A 26,867-nucleotide genomic window follows, 5' to 3' on the forward strand; every position below is an offset into this window, starting at 1 on the left:
CAACAAAAGTAAATTTTAAATAAAAGCCAACAAACAGACAAACAAACAGCAGCAGAGGTTACCTGTCTGAGCACCTACATGTTCTTAGGAGGGGATCGTGTCTCACCAGCCAAATAGCCCACAAACCTTCTCAAAAACAGCGAACCAGGAGGAAGACATAACACAAGATTTGACTTCACAGTGTCTCTAACACCCCCCGAACCCACACACTGGGGGTTCACTGAGTGAAGAGCATTTGGGTTTCCACTCTTCTCCTTCTTGAAGATGACTGATGGCCAGGGACCTTTTCGAATGCCTCCATTGCTTTTTCTTAAAGTCTGATAAAGTGCTTGATGAAAGCAAGTCTCTTGTTGGATTTTTTTTTCTAACGTTCCAAGTAGTTTCTTATTGATAGCATAGAGAAAGATTTCAAAGTTCATTGGAGAAAAGCCAGCAGAAATGAACAAAATATCAAAAAAAAATTTACTCAATTAGAAAGTTTAAGTGGCATAGTTCATAATGCATGGATCTATGAGTCCAATTCTCATCATAAGTAACATAAAAACAAAATCAGAATCATTAAAATACAGTTAACAATAACAATTTTAACAGTGTACAAAAAATTTACAGTAATTCGGATTGTTGGCACAATTACACAAATTTGATACATTTTCTCACAGTAGTGATGAAGACTATACAAAATATGAAAATATGTCAACTCTCACTTGTTTCCTTTGAGTTCTTCCAGAATGATTTGTTCTCACTGTTTACCTTAATTTGAGAGAATTCAAGGTGAGCACCCTTCCTACTTTCAGTCTGAGTGTGAGTGTGACACCGAGGGTGGCTAGGGAATAGCTGCACTTAGCACAGTGGCTGCGTGACCAGGACTGAACCTGCGGGGAAAGCTTCTTAGAACACTGCTTGCTTTAGAAAAATGGCTAACTATAATTGTCCTGTTTCTTTATTATCCCACCATAAAAAGTGAAGTTTTCAACAAGTGAAGATGTTCTATTTGTTTTCAAATGCATGAACTTATATACATGTATATCATCATGTATGTGGCAACCAGATGGTCTTAGGATCTGATTACACACTTGTTCATTTATTTGTCTATACCAAATAGTATGTACCCTCCAAAATATGATCATTCAGCAAAGTACCAAGTACTTTTACTCTGTTAATGAATCAGAGGTATGTACGACTCCCAATAATCCTGGGCAAATCAGAACGTGCAGATCAATGAGAGTACCCTAAAGATAATTAGAAACTCCTTATGTGTCTTTTTCTGAGGTGAAATGAGAAGAGTGCACAGATTACAGGTACTATTCTATTTGTCAATAAAACCTTTCACTCCGTTTTAATATTATTTAATTCTATGGGGAAAACCAAGTTTTATTACATTCCTTTTTAAAATGGAAGAACTATACAGTTACGCATGATCAAACCTCTGTTAGAGCTGGATAATGCTGATGTTCTATTATCACCTTGAAGTCTTTAGTGTCCAAGAAATTATGTTACGGTCCATCTGAAGAAAAACAGCACTGGAGAAGCAAGAAAAGCTTGGGAAAAAATTATGTTGATCCCTGAAGCATCTCCACTTCTTAACACATCGTCCAGACTCATCTCTAGACTGTTTACTCCATGACTTAAAGGCTCATATTATATGCAGTTTGGGGCTTTCATCAATTCAAAAAAGGAGCAGAGTTTTCAGCACTGAAGGCGTAGGAGTAGGGCTATATGAGACTCAAGACAAACAGCGGGCCCACCTCCCTCCAGATCTTAAGCATAAAAAAGAAAATGCACAGCCGTAACATTCAATAAAAGCATGTACCCTTGAATAAATCATATGCCAAACAGTCTACAAAAACGAACAACATACATACACACAAAAAAGCCTAAGAAACATCTACTTTCCTATTGTCTTTTAGGGAGTTATCTCTATACTATGGAGGTCTAAGGCAATTCATCTGTTTTAAGTAAAAAACTGCTTCCCATCATGCCATTTTCTAGAATCTATTCTTTCTGTTTGGTGTAAACAAAGAATAAAACATGTACACTTGCATGCAACATATATGCTCCTTTCTAAAATGTGAAAAAATGCAAACACAAAAAGTTAGCATTAAGAAATCTTTTCAGCTTTATACCTAATAACTTTGACTTGCCTCCCCAAAATGTCTTTTATATCCTTTAAATGTCTAACTCATCAAAAGAGGAAAAAAGGAAGGCAGGGAGACTTTTAAATGTGTGTGTGTTTGAGTGGTATCTTATTAACCAAAAAAGTAGCATTTTGTTTACTTTGGCCATTGTTAAAGATGCAGTCATAGAGCAAGGGTGTTACCAGCATGTATTAAAAATGCAACATCAACAGAGCATATCCTTCAAAAAGACTAAAACACTAACAAATACAAGTCAATGCACAAACTTTTAACTAGTGTAACTGTATCTACATTGAGTAAATGTTACTTTGTATACCAGACATTGCAATACTGTTCATTTCCCTTTCATCATGCAAACATGCCAATTTTGTTATTAAAAATCTTTATTGGATTATAATCACATTACCCTCCCACTCAAATTAAGGGAAAAAAAACAAAGACAAACATGAAAATAAGAAATTCCAGTCAGAGCCCCTTAGAGTTCATAAACAACTATTCGCTAAATGCTAGCTAGAAACGGCAGAATTTTCAGATTATTATTTAAAACATTTCTGTATTTTAAGTGGATGTTTTCCTCTTTACAAATCTTGAAACTGAAGTCATGCTACCAAGTATTGGTTCAAAATCATTCTACATAAAAACAAAAGCAAGAGACCATGGGGGAGAAAAAAAACCTTTCATTTTCCTCATGGCCTAAGAGCAGGGTTTTAGTAACTGAAAAGGTTAACATGAGAGCCTGCCATTTCTCTGTGTGTCACCTAGTATTCCTCTGTGAAATCTGTAAATGAATCAGTTAAGTCTTACTTTTAGGGGTCTCATCTGTTTTCCCTTCTTCTAACCAATCTTACTATACCTTTATCTCAACCTTCTCAACCTTCTCCATGAACAGCATTGCAAGTTGGTTAAAGGGGAAGGGGATGGGGTGCAGGGTGACAGTTTTACAAGGGTTTTGTTGTTTAACTATTTACCAGTGGAGTCACTCCACCAGGAGTTTGATTTCATTGGCTAGCAGCTGGTTCATGTTGAACAGCCCCCCTGGGAGCTTGGTGAGCAGCTCTCGCTCGGTGGTGCTTTCGGGGTCGCTATCAACAGAGCTGGAACTTGCGCTCATGTTGTCGACAGCAGCGCTGGCAGGGGGACCAAGCTCCGGCTCACTAGTCTCACTGGCAGTGGATACCACAGAGAGCAGGGACATGCGCCGGGTGAGCCGGCCAGCGGGCAGAAGGGAGGCAGCATAGTCTGCTATGATACCAGCTACATCTAGATTACAAGCCTTATCAAAGGCGATGAAACCTACATTTGCATTGGCCTCGCAGACACAGAAGGAGCCGTCATCTTTCATCAACAGGTCAATGCCACATACATCCATTCCCAGGATATTCGACACCTGGATAGCTAGCTGCTTCCCTTGCTCACTCAATGAGCACATCATCCCCACACCACCTGGAGAGAAGAGGTAGAGAGTTTTAGAAGTAGAATTAACACAATTCTAATTGTAAACTGGTTTTTGTTTTGTCCTATCAAGGCTAGATAGTAATCATGTAGTCCAAACAGCCTCACACTCACCATCCTTTGCCTCAGCCTCCTGAATGCTAGAATTATAGGCATGCACTATCACCACTGGCTTAAAATTAAGTTTTTAATCTTCCAGAACATAAAGAAAAGTGAGGAAGTCTTAGGAAGACATTAAACTGCCCTAAGGGTCTATCCTGCTTATGATAACATAAACCAAATAGTGTCCCTTAGTATCACAAGGGAAGGTTTCCAGAATCTTCTATCACTGCCAGAAATAACAAACCCACAGAAAGAAGGTCACAAGCCCTTAACGGAGTCTGTAGTACTTACAACCTCCTGTATACTTTAAATCAGGTCTAGAGTATAATACCTGCTACAATGGAAACTCCAAAGAGTTGTTAAAATGTTACTGCTTAAGAACAATGACAGTATGTTCAATGCAACATTTGTAGGCTCACCTTTCCAGTTCATAAACTCAATCCAAACGTTCTAACAGTGCCAGGGAAACCATGAGGATCCCAGGAGGCTAAAGCAGAGAATGACTGACTATTTTTTGACTCCTGCTGACTTAGCATAGTGTCTGCCTTTAGGAACCTTTAGGAAGCATACATACAAAGAGCTCTATTCACCTGAGTTCAATCATCTGAACCTCCAGATATGGAAAGTTCTGTTAAAAATTTGCATAAAAATAGTTAGACCATCTGGCTTTTATATAACAAGCGAATCAGGTCTATAGTACAATCCCAGTGGAGCTGGGATTTGAGGTCACCCTGGTCTAGAGTGCGTTCCAGGCCAGCAAAGGCTTTATGGTATGACTGTCTCAAAAATAATTTAATATACACATAAAGAAGAGACAAAGAAGGCTGGAGAGATAGCTCAGCACTTACGAGCACAGAAGAAATAAAGGACAGTGCAGTTTGTGAGAGCAGAGTGTGCTAAAGGGGCAGTCATGAGACTGAGACAGGGGAGAACTCAACATCAGCATAGGCTACAGTGAATTCAAGACCAGCTTCTCAAAATAGAACAAATCCAAACAACAAAAAGAAGTACAATCGATGAAATCAAATATAGGGGATATTTTTAAAGCACAGTTCAAAAAACAAACAACCCCCCCACAAAAAAACAAACAAAACCCCAAAACCTTAAAATCATAAAACAAAGTAGAAAATCTGGGAAACTGTTATCAGAAGTACATAAACCACAGAATGAGAGGGGGGCACTAGAGAGATGGTTCCAGGTTAACAGCACTAGTTGCTCTTACAAAGGACCCAGATTCTATTCCCAGCACCCACATGGTAGCTTACCACTTGTAAATGCATTTTCAGGGGACCCAATGCCCTTTTCAGGCTCCTGAGAGCATATGATACACATCAGGCAAAACAGTTGTATATGTATTTGTACATATAAAAACAAAAAGGAGAAATGTTCTGCCGCTTAAAGAGTAATGGCTTACTAAAACACAAGTTAACCGTGGGGATGGTGGCCACGTGTGGGATGGATCATTGCCTTTAATCCTAGCGATGGATGTGGCCAGGCCCATTAAAGTTAAAAAAAACAAACAAAACAAAACAAACAAAAAAAAAAAACTGTTGCTTTTAAAGGTGACAAAGGGACCAGTGGAAAAGAGGCAAGGAAAGCAAGAATGGCTGGGTATGGGGAATACGATAAGCATACAATGTATAAAAGCATGAAAAAACTTGACCAGAGATGAAAACTTTACGTTATCACAAAATAGAGAGTAAATTCATGACCAGTGAAACCTAACTCTCTAACATGATTTCCATGTGTAAGGCACACTCATTTATATGCCAACACAAAGATGCTGCAGGATCTTTACCTAGGGAACAGTTGCTCTGCATCCTTCCATCTGTGGAACAACGTAACATGGTGCCAACAACACGGCCTCCCACAACAATGACTCGTACATCCCTTCCATGAGACTCTTTAATATACTTCTGGAACAAATATGGAGCTTCATGCCGAATAAGATGGCTTAGATCTGCTAAATGGTGTTTATCTCGTGCCAAGAAAACAGCTTTGCCTAGGGTTTAAAAGAATAAAAATATAAAATACATGCAAGACATGAAACTGAATAGTTGATAAATATACATTCTTGGGTTCCAATATACTCCTTCAAAACCATTTATACTTGTATATTTTTACAGTATTCTTTGCCGACAGTGATTTAGTTATGATTACTGAGATAATGTGAAAAATAGTCAAACTTAATTATTTCCCCCAAACACAAACTCTTACGGTTAACTCTTCACCTTGAGTTTAGAATGTAGAGGACCCACACTGTATTCTTCCAAAGGCTACTCAATTTAGCTCATTCTTTAGCAAAGCCCTTGCCCTGAATTAAATATGCATACCTATTACATACTAACAAACACAGTAACATAGCACTATCATAGATGAATTATTTCTGAATTGTCTAGCCTGCCCCACTGCTTTGTTTATCTTTATGCTAGTAGAAGTAGCTCTTTTCAACATGTGGCTCTAAGCTCTTCCCTGGGGGAACTGACTCTAGGTTCCTTTTTGCTGACTTCTAACACTTAAGTTGTATACAGTGTGCAGCTTTTTTGTTTATTGAGCATTCACCACAAGAGGTCCCAGGTTCTTAGCTATCATATTAAAGAAGCAACATAAACAAACTCCATGGCTTTAAATGAATTTTGAACCATGTGTCCCAGTCAAGGTACTACACATCATATCCTTGCGTTTATTTTATTTTCTGCTTAAAAGTCTACAGTACTTGCTACAGTAACAGGAATCAGGCTGGCTTGGGAATGGCTGCAAATACAATGGCTAGAAATAGACTGCTGCCCCAGGAACAGAGCCTAGCTGTGGGAAATACTGAGAGAAGAAAGGTGCAACAAGTATACCAGCACTGGACTAATCTAATTCTGTATATGGAAAGAATGTCCAACAGTTAGGGTAGGTAGAATGACTACGTGGGATATATAAAAAGCTGACACTTTTGGCATAAACATCTTAAGGTAACAAACCTTAGATCTTTGGTCAACCTACCATATCTCAGTCCAAGTTTCTGAAAAACATGTTATATAATATACTGATAAATATTGGGGGATGACAACCAGACAGTGACCCAGAGAAAAGACCTAGTAAAACAACATTCTTGAAAGAAGGTCAAGAAAAATGTCTTGCTACTGCAGTAGCCCTCTTGAGACAGAGAATAAAAACCTATGAAAATACTATTCCAAGTAGGGATGTTTGGGGCAAGCGTTTGTCAGAGTAAGGGGAAAATGACTGATACAGAACACTGGTACCAAGACTATACACACGGCTGAGCCTGCTCCTGATGATGTATGTGGGCAAGAGCCCTCGGGACTGCTTCTGTGGAAGAGTTTGGAAACATGGGAAGGTATATGCTCGGTATGCCAGCTCCAGAGATGTTACAGCCGACCATGCACAGGAGGTTTCAGATGGCCATGACAGAGTAGAGGCCACAGACATGACATTTAGTAAATAACTATTTGTCCATGTCTTGAGACCTCATGTGATTTGCATTTAAAGGTCAGTGACTAGTTAGTATGATGCAGAAAATTTCAACAAACCCAGCATTTACGATGCAGTATGATTAATTTACTAAAATGTTTTATCAATTCTGCCTTAGACATTCCAGTTTTCCAACTAGACAACCTGTGGGATGGCGACTACTGCTGAAGAGAAACACTAATTGTGGACTGACTTATACACGTTAACACCTCTACTCTAACTTCTAAGCTGGAGCAGCACCTGACCAAATGCAAGTTTTGGAAATCCCCTGTAAGTTTGTGGTCTCATACCTCTTGCTGGTTGGTCTTCAATTGGTCTTCAATTATTCTTCAATTATTCTATTCAAGTCCTTATCCAAAATCCCCCTTGTTAATTTGCAAAAGCAATTTCAAAACTAAGTACCATATCCACAAATCTTACCGACCTCTATGACCCCGTGTATTCTTCACGACCATTGGGAACTCCAGCACTTCCGCTTCATCAATCATTTTAGCAAAGTTTTCGTGGCCACCTGGTTTGAGGAAAAAATTAATTGGCTAATAGCAAAAGTATGTTGGGACCAATTTTAAGCACAGCACAAGGGAGGTAGAAGGTTAAGAGACTGATGGCTAATTTCTGCTTTTCTTGAAGAAATTATGTCTCAACTATCTGTTGAAAACAGCATCTTTGCAGGATAGAGAGATGGCTCAGTAACAGCACTGACTGCTCTTCCAGAAGACCTAGTTAATTCCCAGTGCCCACATGGCAGTTCTCAACTGTTCAAAATTCCAGTTTCAGAGGACCTAATAATCATTTCTGATTTCCACTAGCAGCACTCACCTGGTGCAGACATACAAAGCAACCATACACAAAATAATAAAACTTTAAGAACTGCAGTGTGTGTGTGTGCGGGCGCATGCATGTGAGTAATTGTCTACACCTATATCTGTTTCCCTCTAGTGGTTGCATAAGTTTCAGAGCTTATACTGAGATTCTAATCACTTCTGATATTATGTTTCTGCAGGATGAGAAATCGGGATTTAGTTTCTTCTACTTGTGGCTACCCAGGTTTCCCAGCCTGCAGCAATCTCTTCTCCAAGGCATGTTCTTGGACATTCTTTCTGCAGAGAATCTGATGGATACAGCTAAATGAGTTACCTGAGCCCCAGTTATGCTCCAACATCTATCTGCACATCTGTTTTTGTCCCAGTGCCTCACTGAGTTCTGTTCTGTGTGCAGCACTACGGATTTAACCCACGTTCACACATGCTAAGTAAACATTCTTACCAGGCTTTTATCTGCAACCATCTATTTTTTACTGTAGACAAAATTTCACTAAGTTACCAAAGCTGGCCTTGAACTCATAGTCCAAACTGTGCTTAACATGTGATTTCCCTGCCTCTATCTACCTCCTGAGTAGCTGAGACTACTGGCCTGTACCACTAGGCCCAGTGTGGTTTTATTTTGTTTTTTAAATTAACACTAAAGTGAAATGGTTTTTGTACTTCATCACCTGTCCATAGCAAACATCACAAAAGGCACATTTTGAGTAACACTGCTGTAGATATTACCATGTTAATTTTGTTTGTTTAAGGCTGATGGCCTTCAACTTGCTCTGTAACCAGGCTTTCCTTAAATCTTTCAGCCTCTGCTTCTCTGGTGCTACAGTTATTGGATTTGTACCAAGTCACCCAGTGTTCTACAGAAGTATTGTTTTCTTTTCATTTTTTTCTTTTTTTGAGACAGGGTTTCTTCTCTGTGTAGCTCTGGCCATCCTCTGTAAACCAGGCCGGCCTTGAACTCAGATTTGCCTGCCTCAGCCTTCTGAGTGATGAGATTATTAAATACACTATCATTTTCTATGAAAGCATTTTTCAAGTAATGCTCAGTAGAATGCTTGAAGAATTAATGAGGTTTTAAAAGGAATCCTTGTCTTACTATAAAGAATGGAACCCCACACTCGTGTTGATACTTTTAGTATTTTACTCGTGTTACTGCTTTTAGTATTTACACAAAGTACAGAATTAGTGTGAACCACTTCCAGGCTGATTCCCTAATGCTCTTGGTGGTTTCGTTTGGGAAGGCAAAAACTGTTAATTGTCCCTTTAATGGTGAGGGATTAAAGTCTTAATTTCTGTAAGTTTCAAATTGCTGATATTGCACTGATGTCACGAGCCTTCAAACATATGATTTCTTTCTTATCTCTGTTATGAGTCAGAGGTGTTCCTACAGTGACCATTCACTGGTAAATCTTTAATCCCATCTTTAATAAGGTCATTTTCTTAAACAGTATAAAAATATTAAACTATGAAGAATCCACGGCCTGTGGGGTATTTCTGACCTACTGCTTGATTTTACAATAAAGTTTTATTTGAACACAGAAATACTCATCTGTTTAAGCACTGTAGCTGGCAGCTATCATATTACAAGAGTAGTGTTGACAGTCCCTACAAAGAACTTATGGACTGTAAAACTAAAGATGCTTACTAACTGGACTAAGTTAGTCCAACTGAGTTGTGCTAAACCTTTTAAACTCCATGTCACAAAGCTAACCTTAAAATGTGACTCACAGAGCAGAAGAGATGGTTCACTGGTAAGAACAGAGGCTCAATTCCCAGCTCCCACATGATAGGCTCAAATTGTCTGTAATTCCAGCTCTAGGAAACACAAGGACCTCTTCTGGCTTCTGCGGGCACTGCATGCATGGAGTACAAATGCATACATGGAGGCATTTGCACATATAAATCTTAGAAAAATATACACGATGACTCTTCCTGACCAGGATGCTTCTCTGCCTTGCTATATATTCTGGGCTGGCCTAGAACCCAAAGCTTCCTGCTTTTACCTCTTCATCACAACCATCTTGAACGTTACGTCTATAAGATAAGCTCTTTCTGGTTCAATTGTTTTTTCTATTAGTTAAATATGGAATACTAAACACCTTTTTATGTGTTTCTATATGATCCATACACTAGTCCATGTGTACGTCATAGAAGGATGCTAGGTCTTAGCCTATCACTTATTCCTTATGCCTTATTCCCTGAGACAGTCTTTCTCACTGAACCTGGAGCTATGCTGGTAGCCAGTGATCTTCCTGTCCACCCTGAACAGCACTGTGGCTACAGGATACATGAATACATCCATCTTTCACAAGAGTGCAGGATATCTGGACTCAGGTTCTCATACTGTAAAGTAAGCACTCAGAGTACCTGCAGAGCCATCCCTTTCGGCCCTCAAAAGAATGTTTCTTTTGAAACAGTGCTGAACTCACCGTAAGAAAAAGTATCTGGTAGAGGCACACCATGGCCAGCCAATTCTTGAAATGTCCAGAATTTATTAACACAGTTCAGGATGGCTTGAGGTCGGTTCATCAGTCGGCACCCCATCTTCTCTAGGTGGCGCAAAACAGTGATATCACTATCACTCTGCACCCATGGAGTTGGAACTCTCACTACCACCACCTGTGGGTAGGCAGAGATTAGCTCTCCATTGATCCGCAGACCTGAAACAGAATAGTGAAGCTAACATCACTGGAAGGAGTATTAACAAAAGGATTTGGCAGCTCATCCTGTAATCCACTCATGAGACTGAGACTCAAGGCCAGGACTAGAAAGTGAGATCCTATCTTTTTCTTTGCAAGTTTTTTACTATTTAAACAAACAAACAAAAAACCCCAACGCTGGAGCGATTACCATTCAGGATCTTAAGATATATTATAAAGCCATAGTAATAAAGAGTGTAGTACTAGCAAAAAACAAAACCAATGGAACAAAACCAAAGATCCAAAAACGAGAACACATAAATTCAGCCATTTAATATTTGACAATGATGCCAAAAGGATTTGCTGGAGAAAATAAAGCATCTTCAGTAAATGGTGGTGGGAAAACTGGATGGCTATACTGAAAACAGAATGAAATTAGACCCTATCTATCTATCTATCTATCTATCTATCTATCTATCACCTTATACAAACACTAATTCTAAATGGATCAAAGACTTAAGCCTGAAACCTGAACCCCTGAAACTGCTAGAAGAAAACAGAGAGTATCCTGCAGGATATAGGTGTTTAGGAAAGGACTGTCTAAAGAGTACTCTATTTGCCCAAGAATTGAGATCAAGAACTGACAAGGACTTCATAAAACTTGTTCTCAACTAAAGAAACAATCAACTTTAAAAAATGGATAAAGAAAAAAAAGAATCAACTCTGTGAAGAAGCCCAAAGACTCTTTGAGCTATACATTTCTGTCAATGAAGTAGTAACTAGAATATACAAACAGAACAACAAACAAAACAACAACAAAAAACACAAGTAACACATCTGAAAAGTGGGCCTGGAAACAGTGAACCTGGCCATGGACACACGTGCCTTTAATCACAGCACTCAGGAGGCAGAGGCAGAAGCTCTTGTGAGTTTGAGGGCAGTCTGGTCTACACAGCATTCCAGGACAGTCAGGGTTACACAGAGAGACCCTGTCTCAAAAGAACAATAGCAAAAACAAAATAAGTATGTTTACTGTCCTTATCAATTAGGAAAACGCAAATCAAAACTTTGTTGATTATTTCTTCTTATTCTAGTCAGAATGGCAAAGAACCAACGCTGGAGGGTGGGGAAAGGAAGCCACTATTCACTTCAAAACTGTCCAACTTCTACTCCAATATGCAGAATTTTCATAAAGCTAAACATAAATCTACCATATGACCCACTCCACTCTACTGATACCTGCTCAACTATGTCCCTTGGCTCTATTCGCAACAGTCAGAAAACAGAAATAGCCTGAATGTCCTTCAGCCAACAAATGGATAGTGAAATGTGGTATCTGTACACTGTGGAATGCTGACATGCTATAAACAAAGAAAAATGAAAGCATGAACTTTGTGGGCAAATGGATGGAACTAGAAAATAGACTGAGAGAACACTTCATGTTCACATACGACGGTCCTAGCTCTGACTCTTCAGATGTGACTACATTTCCTAGAGTAACTACAAAAACCAGAAAAGTAAAGGAATCTCTGCCAAGGTGGAGGGTGGGGTAGGGGAGTAATAACGTAGAGACTAGCAGAGTAGAGGTGACTGGATGGGGGATATGGAAAGAGCAGGGAGGGGACTCTAATTAGGAAAGCACAGAGGAGGAAGCAGGAGAAAGAAAGTTAAAATAACAGTAAGGACATCTGGAAAGGCCACACGGACTCACACTATTAATTATCTGAGATAATCAGCCTGCCAGCTCTTCTACCAGGGCAAGCTCTCCAGCACTGTCTGTCTAGCCCACCCAATGCCACCACTGGCAGGAGGAAGAGTCAGCTCAGCTCATACACACTGTGTTTCCCATCAAGGTATGGAACCACTTCTCCCAAGTGCTGGAGCAGGAAAGGGGCTGGGCCAGTTCTCCTGCTTTCAATTTCTCGGGCTGGTTTACCCATGCCTTTGCCATCAGGGCCTGCCCTACTGTGCTGCCCAGGTGAGGTGCAGGGATAGCTCTCCCGCTCTCATGAGCTCATGGTCAGCTCTCTGGACTACCACAAGTGGCACGGGCAAAGGGAGGGAGGAAATCGCCTCCATGTCTGGCACCTCACAGCAGACTGCTGGTATCCTGACACTACTGAACTGGACTGCTGGTATCCTGACACTACTGAACTGGACTGCTGGTATCCTGACACTACTGAACTGGACTGATGGTATCCTGGCAACAAAGACTGGAATCACCCCAATGAACTTCTAAGCAGATTTACATCCCCTTGTCCTATTTACCCTCTTTTCTCTCCTACCTTTGGACAGTGAGCTAGAAGCAGGGCAGCTGCATTTGAGAACCCTTATTAAAGCAGGTTTTTAAAAAATCTAAGCCTACAACCCAGTTATAATTCCCAGCCCCCACTCAATTAACAGGAAATGATCTACATTTTTTCAAAGGAATCTTCCCTATCTTAAATATTTTAGTTACAAATGGGAAACATTAAAAGTTAAGCAAGCAGAAACCAGCTTAAGATCAGCAACAATAAAAGATAATGGCGCCCTGCTTCACGTGCTGTAGGGAGAAGGGCACATGACTTCTGTATTATCCATCCCTGAAGAAATGGCTAAGTAGCAAGAAGCACTAGCTGCTCTTTCCAGAGGACCTACGTTCAACTCCCAACACACACATGGTGGCTCACAACCATCTGTAAGTCCAGTCCCAGGGGATCCAACACTCTCTTCTGGTCTCTGTAGGCACTTTGTGTATGCGTTATACAGACATACATGCAGGCAAAAAACCCAAATATTCAGAAAATAAAAAAGAAATATTTATTTTTATTTAGTGGACTAGAGCACTTACTGTTCTTGTAGAGGACCAGGGTTTAATTCCCAGCACCCATAGGGTGGCTTGCAACATGGCTTCTAATACCCTCTTCTGACCTCTTTTTGCCCCAAGCATGCATATGTTAAATGTACACACACACACACACACACACACATATGCACACAGGCACTCATACAATTTGTTTTTTACAAATTATTTAGACATGTCAAAATTACTATTCTGTATAACTTAACTCTATTTACTCATAAGAAATGAGGTATTTCCAAGAGAGGGACTGAAGAGATGGCTCAGCAATTGTGTGGCTTCTCTTCCAGAGAAGCTGTGTTTGATTCCCAACACTCATATGGCCATTCTGTCTGCAACTCCTATTCCTAGGAATGGAACACCTTCTGGCCTCTTCAGGAACCAGGCATAAAAGTGGCACATACAAAACAGCCAAGCAGAAATAAAAAAATAAAAGAAATCGAGGCATTGTGTGACATACCTATAATCCCAGCACTTGGGAGGCAGGAGTAGGATGATATTGAGCCAGCATGGTCTACAAAGTAAGATCCAGGCCAGCCAGAGCTACACAGAAAGACTCTGTTTCACATAAATACATAAAGGGCCAGATATGCTGGGATACACCTGCAAACCTAGCAGTTATGAAGCAAAGGGAAGGAGGATCAAAAGGTTCAAGGCTAGTTTCATGGAATCCTTTCTTACCTGTGCCTACATACCCCATTTGAGTGGAGACACTGTCTCCTACAGAACTCGGCAACACAGTTCCCTGAAAGTAACACAGATCTTATGTGTAGTGTTCGGATCTACCAGGATACTGCAAAAGAACTGATTCCTGCTTCACCTAAGAAGGTTCCCAGGTAGAAAAGCTAAAGGCACTGTTTCTGAAAGCTACGGGGCTTCAGCAGTTACCTGAAGCAAGTCACTACAGGAACAGAGTAACAACCTTGGCCCTGTGGCTAAACTGCAGGAAATGGAGACACCCAAAACCAGAAAGGAAGTCAAAATACACATAAACCTAAGCAAAACCTACTCAGAAAAGATCCAAGTTCCACAAACTCTCCTCAAGCCAATATAAAGGACTTGAATATGTATTTCTCCAAAATATCATTGCCCTGGAAAAGATACTCAGCCTTCTTTGTCAGTTACCACTGCATCCAATGAGATTTACCTAGAGAGTGATTACTTGATGATCGTATTACTAACTGAAATGATATTCAACACCAATAATCAAAGCCATAATGAGACAGTACTTCATATCCATTAGAATGGCCACTATCAAGTAAGTTGGACTAGGCATGCAATCAGTGGTATGCATTTTTATAGCATGCACAAAGCCCTAAGTTCATTTCCAGAACAGACAAATTGACATAGAATAACATAGTACAAACTGACACAGTACAATACTGGAACCCTGAGCACTGCTGATTTGAATCCAAGTAGATAAAATGAAGAGTAAAACAGTAAATTAGTACTTGGCTTTTAGAAGGAAAGTTTGGTGTGTGTATATTACGAGAGATGGAACTCTGGTGAAATCACGCGGCTAGCCAGGCTGTCACTCACGCTGTGATCACAGCACTCTAAGAGCCAAATTCAAAGCCAGCCTGCACTACAGCTTGAGACCCTTCACCCCCATCCCCCCCCAAAAAAATGCTTAATGGGATAAATCAGACACAAAGGTACAGATACTGTCAGTTTTAACTGCCAGCTAGAAACAACCTAGAATAACCTGGCAAGAGAGTCTCAATGAGGGACTGCCTGTGGGCATGTCTGTGGAGAACTGTCTTAATTACCTTAACCAGTGGGAGAAGACCGCTCACTAAGGGCAACTCCATTCTCTAAGCAGAATTCCTGAGCACAGAAATCAAGCTGAGCACAAGCAAATGAACAGTCGTGCGCTCACTCTACTGGTAACTAGCAATCTGAAGTTCCTCCCTTATCTACAATGCCAGACTCAACAGTAGGCTGGAATAAACCCATTTCTCACCTAAGTTGTAGGTTGGGTTTTGCCGGGGTGTTTCATTATACCAATAGAAGAGTAAAAAATAGTTTGAAGAAATCATCAGAAACAGGGTCAGATGTTACAGAGTGTCAGATTTTAAAACACCATTAGGCTGGGCACAGTGGCTCATACCTCTGATCCCAGCACAAGAGAGGCCAAGACAGGAGATTCACCATAACTTTTAGGTCAATCTGAGTTACAGGAGTTCCAAGTCAGCCTAGATGAGAGTGCAGTAACAGTGACTGGTAGCATTAGACCTTCTATGGGAAAAGCAGACAGGATACAACAGACAGAAACAAACAAAAATGGTACATTCAAAAACCACTAACAAAAAGAGTCTTTGGGAGGAACTTCACTACACTGGACTTAGCTAGAAAATTAATCTCAAAATTTAATTAACACGACAATCATCTAAAAATGAAAGGTATTTTTAAAAAGAGGTTATTCAAAAATTAAAGGGTGGCAACAAGAAATATAATCCATATGTAGCAGATATTGCATGTAACTGAAAATGAAACATAAGTATTTTAAACTATGAATTTTCTTCAAATTAATGTCAGTGTCACTTCAAAGTAGAAAGCTCATAAAAAAAAAAATCAACAAATATCAATAGCACATAAATTACATCTAGGACCACATGTGGTACCCATACCACTAATCTCAGCCCTGAAGGGTAGAAAAGGGAGATCATCAGACATCTGGGGCCACTCTGGGCTGCAATATTCCACATTATAAGCATGCAACATGAAAATCTGCCACTTGTTTGAAAAAAGCTGTTTTCATTATTCTTTCTACCCCGACGGGTCAGTTGATACAAGAGCTTGACCCAAGTATTCAATTTTGAAAACAAGGAACCTTGCTATCAAATGGGGTGGCTTTGAGATGAAGCAGGAGTCTGAAGTCAAAACCACAGTCAGTAAAACTAAGAGATAAGCAGGGAAAATAGAATACTGGCAGCCCAAGGACAGAGCCCCACAGGCCCAACTTGGGTTGGGCCAACTGACTCCAGTTAGTATAACTGCATACATAGTTTGGTTTTGCTCTATAATTAAGTATATACTAAGGAAAAATTTCCAGAGAAAAAGAACTTGAAGAATATTATTTTTAATAATAAAAGAGAAAAACAGTTCTGTGAAAGAAGCTGTCCCATCACCTCCCTACAAGAGGACGGCAGTTAGTACATGATACAGAGCTGAAGAGTTGGCTAAGCAGTGGAGAGCATTTGTTGTTCTTGAGGAAGACCAGGGTTTGATTTTCAGCACCCAAAAATCTTCCCGGGGGATCTAATGCACTCTTCTGACCTCCACAGACAACAGGCATATACCTAGTGTACATACATATATGCAGACAAATCACCCATGCATATAAAGTAATAATCTAAAAAAACTTTTTAAAAGATTTATTTATTTAATGTCTGAGTATACTGTAGCTGTCTTCAGACACACCGGAATAGGGGTCAGATCCCATTACACATAGTTGTGAGCCACCATGTAGTTGCTGGGAATTGAACTCAGGACTTCTGGAAGAGCACCACTGAGCCATCTCTCCAGCTCCAATAATCTAAAAATATTAAAAATTTAAGTATAAAAATGCCTAGACCCACAGGAACTCCACTGATGAAGAATCCTAATCCAGGTGACGTTTACCATATGAATGAACCTAGTTCAGACGCCTCACAGGAATGCACAGAAGCACATCTTTGGGTAATTCTAGATCCTGTGAAGCTCACCATCGTCTGCCAAGTCATGTGGACTAACTATCACACTGAGTGATGTCCAACTCTACCTCCCAAATTTTGGCTCACTAGCAGTCGTTTTTAAAGGTTAGAAAATGAAAGGTGTCAGGCAGGAGAGCACATGCCTTTACTTCCAGTGTTTGAGAGGTAGAGGTAGCCTGGTCTACAGAGTGAGTTCCAGGACAGCCAGAGCTATACAGAGAAAGCCTGTGTTGGGGATGAAAAAATAAAAGAAAAGAAGGAAGAAGGAAAAGAGGAAGATGGAAAGGAGGAAGAGGAAGAAGAGAAGCAGCACCACCAGCAGCAGCCCCCAAAGGCTACCACCAGATTTGTTTATTTATATTTATTTTGTTTGTGGGGACACGTTCTTCATTCCATAGCTGACTGGCTATTATGATCTCCGGCCTTGCTTCTACTGGCATGAACCACCATGCCAGTTATCTTTTGAATACATGTGAAACATTAGAAATGCATGTACCACCTGCTGAGGCAGATCATAAGATACTCTACCATCTGATAGGCTATTTTAATTAATGCTGCAGATATTATCTAAAGGGAAAAAAAATCACACCAATAATTCTCATTAGTTAAAGGAACTTTCCTTAAGAAAAGTTATTTAAATTTTGTAGATAAATTTTGATTGATTTACTGTTGGCCTTTTTAAAGACAGAGTTTCTCTGTGTAGCCCTTGCTGTCCTAGAACTCTCTATACACCTACTGACTTGAACTCCTCCTGACACCTCCTGCTCTTTCATACTTTTAGGAACTGTTAGAACTCCTATATCTTCTATAAACAGACTTGCAATGTGAGGGGTAGTACTTATGATGGGGGCTATTATGACATCACTTGTTCTCATTACTCCAGAAACAGATTCACCACAGAAGAGCGTGTGTACAGTCTTACCCAGATTTCCTTGCTCCACTGTCAGCACCACCTCATCCATCACTACAGCCCTGAAGTCCAATTCCTCTTCACAACATTTGGCCTTCAAGGCTCGTAAGATCTCTTTCTGTGGGTAGTCTTCCCTGATGCGACGATCTGTCAAGAACCACAGCTTACCAGCCCCTGAGCTACACATCTCGGTCTGATTGTTCTTCCTTTCCTGGATTACTTGTTGTAAACTTTTATCTAGAAGGAAAAGAAAATACACATGAGATTGGTGAAATCATCTAGGTTTTTGGATTTCACAGATGAATTCTGTAGTTTTATGCTAACTAAACACACAAGTGGAGAGGAGTATTTCCAGCTAATCTGACTACTTGAAGGTTAAACATAGGAGGATCAGGAACTTAGTGTCATACATGGCTGCATAGAGAATCTAAAGCCAACCTCAGTAATCCTGTTTCAAACAAATGCCTTCTCTCTGCTGGTATACCAGTAAAAATATGGACATCTTCTCAGAAAATAAGATTTCTCCATTTCCCCCGGGGAAGCTAGCAATACAGCAGGTCACACAGCACAAACTTTCAGTACAATTTCCCTGTATTATTATTATTATTATTATTATTATTATTATTATTATTATTATTATTATTATATTATTATTATTATTATTATATAATTTTGTCTCCAAATTATACTTAATCTGATTGTCTATTTTTACGGTTTCACCCTTCCCTTAAAATTCTAATTCTTATGGGCTGTAAAGATGGTTAAACTTAAGTTTAATGGCAGCAGTATACACTGGCTCAGTCATCTGTAACCCCAGTTCCATTCAGCACCCTCCTATGACTTGGTGTTACATGTGGCATAACTGTAGTTCCATTCAGCACCCTCCTGTGACTTGGTGTCACATGTGGCATAACTGCAGTTCCATTCAGCACCCTCCTGTGACTTGGTTTCACATGTGGCAACAGGCAAGCATATATTGCAAAACTGTACATGCAGAAAGCTCATATACTTAATGAACCTAAAAACATTTTTAGCAACAAAAATCTAATTCCCAGCTGAGTATGGTGGTGCACACCTGTAGTCCCAGCACTCAGGAAGCAGAGACAGGTGGATCTCTGAGTTTAGGACAACCAGAGAGAAACCCCGTGTTAGAGAAAAAAAGTCACTTCCCTTCCTGGTATGAAATGGATTGTATAAATCGTTGACAATATCCTACTTCCCCATCATTACATAACCCATTAAGTTTTTTATTTTATTTTTATCTATAGTTTTATATTTAAACTTTTCAATAATAATAACTTACAAACAATAAAAAACGTGTATTACTACATAAGCAAAAAACAGCACCTTAGGTAGTAATAAAGAAAGAAGACTTTGATAATGACAAAGAGAGCTCCACATAATGCAAGCAAACACCCATCCCCATCACTGCTTGAGACACTATTCAGGGAAATCACTTTCTTACACTGTGTTTTGTTTGTGTCCCTTTAAATAGAGTATTTGAAACATATTTTACTAGAGTGCAAAAAATGAGGATGTCTTTGCAACAGAATGCCATTTCTCTGAGTCTGAATCAAACAGTTGAAAATGTCTTCCTGAAAAGCAAAGCTTATCACTCACAGTTTGATAAAGAAGGGAACGTGTTAAAAGCCTTTTTTAGATAAGCAGATCTCTGTGAGCTTGAGGCCAGGCTGCTCTACAAAATGAGACCTTGTCTCTCCCACTCCAAAATAATAATAATAATAATAATAATAATAATAATAATAATAATAATAATAATAAAAAATAAAACCCTAAAAACCTCCCAGAACTGTCCCTTGCCCACGGCATCCAGGATGTGAGGGAGGCTAGCTACTCACATCCCTCCCCCCTCCCATCCAGAGCACACCAAAGTATACTGATGTTCAAGGCCTTTAAAGTAGGAAGCATTTCCACATAACCTGCACATATTCTCTTGTATACTTTAAAATGACAATACTTATACTGTTCAAAGAGCAGGAACAAAGCCTATACATGTTCACTACAACATTCTTGGTTGAGACCACTGACGCAGAGCAGGTGAGCAGGATTTATGGCTGTTCAAGTATCATGCCAGATGGCATGGAATACCACCAAGAAACAACGGTCAAGACTAGAAGGAAGCAAAGGCAAGGCAGATCAGCAGCTTCCTGAGCAGCAGACAGAACTAGTCCTTCAGTAGACCCTTCCCACTTTCCTAGATATCACCTGAGGGGGACTTTTTCCACAGACCCACATGGTAAGCCAACAGTATAGACCCTCAGTATTTTGGCTTGCTAAGCCTACCACTGAAACGTCTCCTGATGATAACTCTCCTACATCACAGCCATTTCTATCACAAGGTAACCAATGGTTTTAAGTCAGAGGCTAATCTCTGCTACATACAGTAAAACTTAACTCAAAGCTAAGAAGACATCCAGCCAATGCCCTATCATCCCCAATTTTGGAAAAATGTAAATCATGATGATTGTGTAGTTTAAGATACTTAAATCTCATTAGAAAATAACTATAATAGAAGTAAAAAAAAATGTTATTTTTCCTATAATGGGATATCCTATAGAGCCTACAAACTTATGTTCCTTTTTCCTTGAACAGAAGGGGATTTTTGTAGGTGGCGTTTTTTTGTGGGGTTTTTTTTTTTTTTTTTTTTTTTTTTTTTTTTGGTTTTTGTTTTTGAGACAAGTATCTGGCACCACTGGGATGATGCATGCTCAGCTCTCTGACCAGAAGAGCAATAGGTGTACTTGTGGAGGGTATACAATACAACATTCCTGGACAGTTATACAGCTAGAGGTGACTAGTGCCTGATTTCCAAGTCCTATAGCCCATCTTGGGTCCTAGGCAAGGAAAGGCCAATTTCTATCTTACATGCTCAAGACTATGATGCCATGCACATGGAGTATTTGGAAGATTTACTGTCTTATGACAGATGTCTTTACCTGCTAAAGCCATCTCACTGGCCCTAGTATTTACTATCTTAAATTAAGAGATCCCCCGTGTAAAATGAAATGGTTACTTTTCCTACAGGTATAAGGTAAACAGAATGTTAGCAAATGTCTACAGGAATATAGTAGTGTTGCCACCACCCCCTCCCAGTCCCTTTTTAACAGAATCTCACTAAATAGACCAGGCCAGACTTCAATTAGCAATCCTTCCAGCTCTATCTCCAAAATGCTGTATGAGTGTGCAATACTGTGATTTTTGAGTGTGCAATACTGTGAGTATGAGTGTGCACCACCACAGCCTGCTCACTTCCTCCTATATTGTAAAATCAGGTCAAGTAATCCTAGCCCTTTTTATTTCTTCCAAATTATCAAGGAAAGCAATGTATAAATATTGAATTATAAATTCTAGTGAGAAGTAGGTTTTGATTTAATGTGTATGAGTGTCTATCTGCCTGTTTATTATTTACACCAGGTTGATACCTGGTGCCTATGGAGGTTAAGAAGCAAACAACCTGGAAATGAAATTATAGATATTGTGAGCTACCATGTGGGAGATGGAAATCAAACCTGGGTCATCTGCAAGAGTAGCAAGTGCTCTGAATGACTGAGTCATCTACATGTTTGACAATTTTTCCTTTGCAAAGTTCAGCATTAGTATGCCAATGAAGCAAACAAGGGGGCTGGAGAGATGACTCAGTGGTTAACAACACCCTCTGCTCTTACAGGTCCTGAGTTCAATGCCGGGCAGTGGTGGCGCACTCCCAGCACTTGGGAGGCAGAGGCAGGCGGATTTCTGAGTTCAAGGCCAGCCTTGTATACAGAGTGAGTTCTAGGACAGCCAGAGATACACAGAGAAACCCTGTCTCAAAAACCCAAAAAGAAGAAGAAAAAAAAAAAAGCACACAAGGCTCAAAAATGAAGTTCTTTTAATAATAGGAAAAGTTGTTTTCAGTGTTTAAGACTTCTTAGATCATTTTTATAAAAGAGTCTCAAAATGTAGCTCAAACTGGCCTTGATCTTAATGTACCCCAACCCTGCTCCCACCCCCACTAGCAGTGCTGGAAATGTCAAATGTCACCATACCCAGCTATACATTCTTTAAACTATGACTTTATTTTCTCAAATTTCTAATTTCCATACTACAGTAAAGCTAAAAACGGTTACTTTTTTCACCTTTCAAATAATTTTGAAAGCATTCTAGTTCCTATTTCCAATTTCCTTAATAAAAATATTCTCAAAATTCAAAATCCTTGAACTTTATGAATACTTAGCATTTTCAATGAGCTATAACTATCCACTGCAGAATGATGCATAACATCGAAAAATAAAAGTAAATGAAAAATTGATTCTCTCTCTCTCTCTCTCTCTCTCCTTTCTGAGTATGTGGTTAAAAAATAGCAAGGAGGGGGAAATGGCAATGTTAATATGGAACAGAATTTGTATATTAAAATGTGTAATAAATTCTAATACCATTTAAACAATCTAGAAATGGCTACAGGTTGTGTTGAAATGGACAGGAGTTGGATTTGTAGAAACTGATAACCTATCTGCTGATTTTTAGGCACGCCTACAAGGCTCCTTTGTCCCTCACAGCTCTCCTGCTCATAAACCTCAGGGTTTCATTCAAAACCCACTTTCTACTACCTAGAAATGCTATTTTCACCCAGATTTCAGCTATTGTTGAAACATGGACCTAAGTATCTTGTTACAATTATGAGCTCATCACTAAATTTCAAATCACACTGAGACGAAGTCACTGGTTTCCCTAACTAAATGCCATCCTCTCTTGCCTCACTGAGCTTACAATTCACATCTGCTTTAGCACCTATATCCCCCCCACATGATCATTAAACTTTTTAGACCAGTTTAGCGAGGCTACAGTGCCCATCTGTTGGATCATATACTGGTCTGTATGTTCAAGGTATTTTGTAGAAGAAATCAAGAGCTACAATCTACTGAGTTTAAGTATGATGTGTAATGCCTCCATTGTCCAATCAACTGAAGACCCTGCTCAAATACAAAACTCTGCCAAGTCTCAGGTCTCACAGGAAAAAGTCAAAATTCCCAACGCCCGTTAAGCTGATTAGTGTGCTTCAAGGCAGCAATTTCCAACTCGTGTGTTTATGAACTGTTAGCTAGCTTGACAGATTTAGATTTATTAGCCTCACAATTATGTAACTCATCCATTCATACATCTACTCTGTATTTCTGGCCAACAGCAGCTGATAAATATCTGGTTTTTTGTTTTGTTTTGTTTTGTTTTTGTTTTTTTCAAGACAGGGTTTCTCTGTGTAGCCCTGGCTGTCCTGGAACTCACTCTGTAGACCAGGCTGGCCTCAAACTCAGAAATCTGCCTGCCTCTGCCTCCCAAGTGCTGGGATTAAAGGCGTGCGCCACCACCGCCCGGTGGCTGATATATATCCTAATAGTGGTACTCAATTTAGAAATGTATTTTTTGCTTCTTTTTTGCCTTCGTTGCTACTTCTGAAAAGGCACATAAACACACAATGTTTTATTTCTGTATTATCTCAATTTCACTGGTCTCTTCACTCATCATACACCCAGGGTACTATAAAATACCTCTCCCCTTTGCACCACCTCATTGCCGGTCTATTCTCTGTATTTCCTGTTACTTGAAAGTCTACACTTAGACCTGATATAGCTGTTTGCCCTTTTTCTTCCTTCCTCTAGCAGTCGCTACTATACTAACGAGGCCCTGTCTACTACTACACCTGTACTCTAGCACTATCATATTATCTTCTGGGGAGATCATTTATTGGGAAGGATACTTCTATGACAGGGCACTAATACAGAGGTTAAAGGACAACTTAACCTAGTCAGTTCTCTCCACCATGTGGGTTCTGAGGATCAAACTCAGGTTGCTAGACTTGGCAGCAAGCACCTTTACCTGCTAATCTATCATGCCAACCATGTTTTTTTGCTGCTGATTGCTTTTTGAAACAAGGTCATACCATGTAAGCCTGACGGGCCTGAACCCTGCTATGTGAACCTGGCTGGGATTAAAGGTATGTGGCACCATACCAGGCTCCTATACTTGTTATATAAATCAGATGGTCTAACATCAGATGGTATGCAGAAGTTCTTTAATATACTTAGCTCTCTGTGTCTGCAAGTTCTATCTAGTGAATCTAGGGACTCAGTCCTCAGGACAGAAATCATTAAAAAATAAAATAAAATAAAAATACAGGGCTGGTGATACAAGTCAGCAGCCACCTGTCCAGCAGGTTCAAGTTCCTATAAATTAGGATCTATCTTCCAGTGCTCTAATAATCATTTTTATATGTAGGGAAAACTTCAAAATAGGCTTAAGATACAACTTTCCAAGGATTCCAATAGAACAAGTTGCACAAACAGAATTATATGGAAATTAAAATGCAGTACCAGCAAAGGAAACATTTAAAGTGAAGACAGCCCTACAGAATGGAAGAAAGTCTTTGTCAATTATACCTCAGATGATTGTTACCTAGACTATAAGAACTGCTAACGTTTGTTTAAAACACACACACACACACACACACACACACACACACACACACACACACACAGAGCTAAAGACATGGCTCAGCTGGGTCCTGCACCTCACCTGGGCAGCAGGGAATAGATGGCCCTGATTATGGTGAGCCTGCCCAAGAGTATTTAAGTGTGAGAGCCAGCAGGCTGACCATCTCAAATACCTCTTAGGCCCAGATCCAGGGATTTGAGCTAGCCCACTCCCAACATCTAACCCATAGATGAACTACTGGAGTGCATGAAGGGGCCAGGCCTACAGATCCAAAACTACAGGATCTCCATGACAAAGGGCAACAACAGGATCTGACAGGAGATTCCAGTATTGATAGAGTAGAAGTCAGACCAAAGACTCATCGAAATGAATATTTGCAAGCAAACTGATGTGGATAAAAGGGAACACCGTGGGACACACTGACACACTACAGGTTCCACAATGAGATTTTTTTTCACAACTTTTGTTTGTTGTGTGGTGGGTTGCAAGGGTAGAGGGCCGGTATGGGGTGGGGATGAGTGGGATTGGGCTGCATGATGTGAAATTCACAAGGAACCAATACAATTTAAAAAGAGGAGATAGCTCAACATGCACTGTTCTTGCAGAGGTCATGGGTTAAGTTCCCACTACCCACATGGTGGCTCATAACCACTCATAATTCTGATCTGATGCCTTCTGCCAGCATCCAGATACGTATGGTGTAATATCTATACAGGCAGACACTTATACATATATTACAAATATTTTTTAAAAACATTACAAACAATAAATAAGCTAATGAGAGACCCTGTCTCAAACAAAGGAGGAGAAAAAAGAGGAACTGAGGACAATCCTCAAAAAGAAACAAAAATGGCCAATATATTGTGAGTCGTTGGGAAATACAATGATTTTACCTCCTCAGTCAGGAGGTTATCAAGTAAAGAAACAACAAATAATGCTGATAAAGAGAAACGGCTATTTGCTTCTGTACAGCAATTGCTAAAATTAGTATGGAGATTTTCAAAAACAAACAAGAAAGAAAACAAAAAAATTGCACTACATGACCTAGCCTATACCACTTCTGGGTAAGTAACTAAAGAACTCATGCCAGAGGCATCTGCATATCCATGCTTATAACTATACTATTCACAAGAGCTAAGTGGAACTAGTCAAGATGAATAGATAATGAAATGTGACAACACACACACACAGACACACAATAGAATTTTATTCAGTTTTAAAGAAAAACGGCATTTATAGAAAAAAAAGAGCTGGAAATTAGACTATTATATAAAACAAACCCAGATTTAAAAAAAAAGACAAATATTGTTCTCTCATATGCACATCCTAGGTTTTAATTTTTATATGTGTGTACATATGGGAGGAGTCATAAAACTATAAAGACCATGATAGGGGAAGAGGAAATCTTAAGGGAAGGGAGGGCAATAAATGTGTGTGAGATAGGAGGAGGTGGGGCTAAGGAGAAAGGCACATAACAGGGGAAGTGAGTAGTAGGGACAATTTGGCCAAATTCTGTATAAAATGTCTTGAGGGTCTAGAGAGATGGCTCAGTGGGTAAGAGCACTCTTTCAGAGGACCTGGGTTCAATTCCCAGCACCCACACAACAGCTCCTAACTATAACTCCAGTTCAGAATCTGGCACCTTCGCACAGATGTAAGTACAGACAAAACATCAATACACAAATAACAAACAACAATGATAAAAGATTTCTTAAATGCCATATGAAGCCCATTACTTTGGACTGCTTGGTTCTTCCTTCAGTTCTATTTATGTAAGGTGTGTAAGTAAGTATATGTGTCATGGGCCCATGTGGTGGTCAGAGGACAACTTTTAGAAGTAGGTTCTCGAGGAGTGAGGGGAAAACTTCTATTAGGATGTAAAGCAAATAAGTAACTGAAAAGTTAGCCTCTCCTTCCACCATGTAAGACCCAGAGGTTGAGCTCAGGCTGTCCCACTCGGTGGCAAATACTTTTGCTAACTGAGTGTCTCTGGCCTATAATCTAATCTAAAAAACTAAGAAAAAAAATTTGGACAAGAGATATAGCTCAGCTTTGAATGCTTACCCAGCATGTCCCTAGGTTCAAACTCCATCTACCCATAAACCAGGTGCACACCTGTAGTCCAGGGGCTCAGGATGTGGAAGCACAAAGTTCAAGGTTATCCTGAGGCTACATGAAGCCTGAGGTCAAACTCGGACAATGAGACCCTATCTGAAAAGTCAATAAATAAGTGGGGGAAGCCAAGGGAAATGGCTCTGTGGTAAAGGTGTTTGCTCTGCAAGCACAAGTATCTGAGTTCAGATCCCTA

The 26,867-nt window shown here is 39.8% G+C and overlaps 1 protein-coding gene across 5 annotated transcripts in view; it reads right to left on the reverse strand.

The window, feature by feature from the left end:
- Positions 1-439: 439 nt before the first annotated feature.
- Positions 440-26,867, reverse strand: part of Rimklb (ribosomal modification protein rimK like family member B) — a 36,442-nt gene continuing 10,014 nt past the window's right edge. For all 5 annotated transcript variants that reach the window (XM_076940521.1, XM_034512190.1, XM_076940523.1 and 2 more), the window contains 5 exons: positions 18,086-18,310; positions 10,420-10,650; positions 7,594-7,680; positions 5,488-5,691; positions 440-3,578 (listed from right to left, as the gene is read on the reverse strand). In XM_076940521.1, coding sequence (XP_076796636.1) covers positions 3,112-3,578; positions 5,488-5,691; positions 7,594-7,680; positions 10,420-10,650; positions 18,086-18,260 — 1,164 coding nt within the window. In that variant the 5' untranslated portion in view covers positions 18,261-18,310 and the 3' untranslated portion in view covers positions 440-3,111. The remainder of the gene's footprint in view (positions 3,579-5,487; positions 5,692-7,593; positions 7,681-10,419; positions 10,651-18,085; positions 18,311-26,867) is intronic.

The sequence above is a fragment of the Arvicanthis niloticus genome, chromosome 9 (genome assembly GCF_011762505.2).
Source record: "Arvicanthis niloticus isolate mArvNil1 chromosome 9, mArvNil1.pat.X, whole genome shotgun sequence".
Classification (NCBI taxonomy): domain Eukaryota; kingdom Metazoa; phylum Chordata; class Mammalia; order Rodentia; family Muridae; genus Arvicanthis; species Arvicanthis niloticus.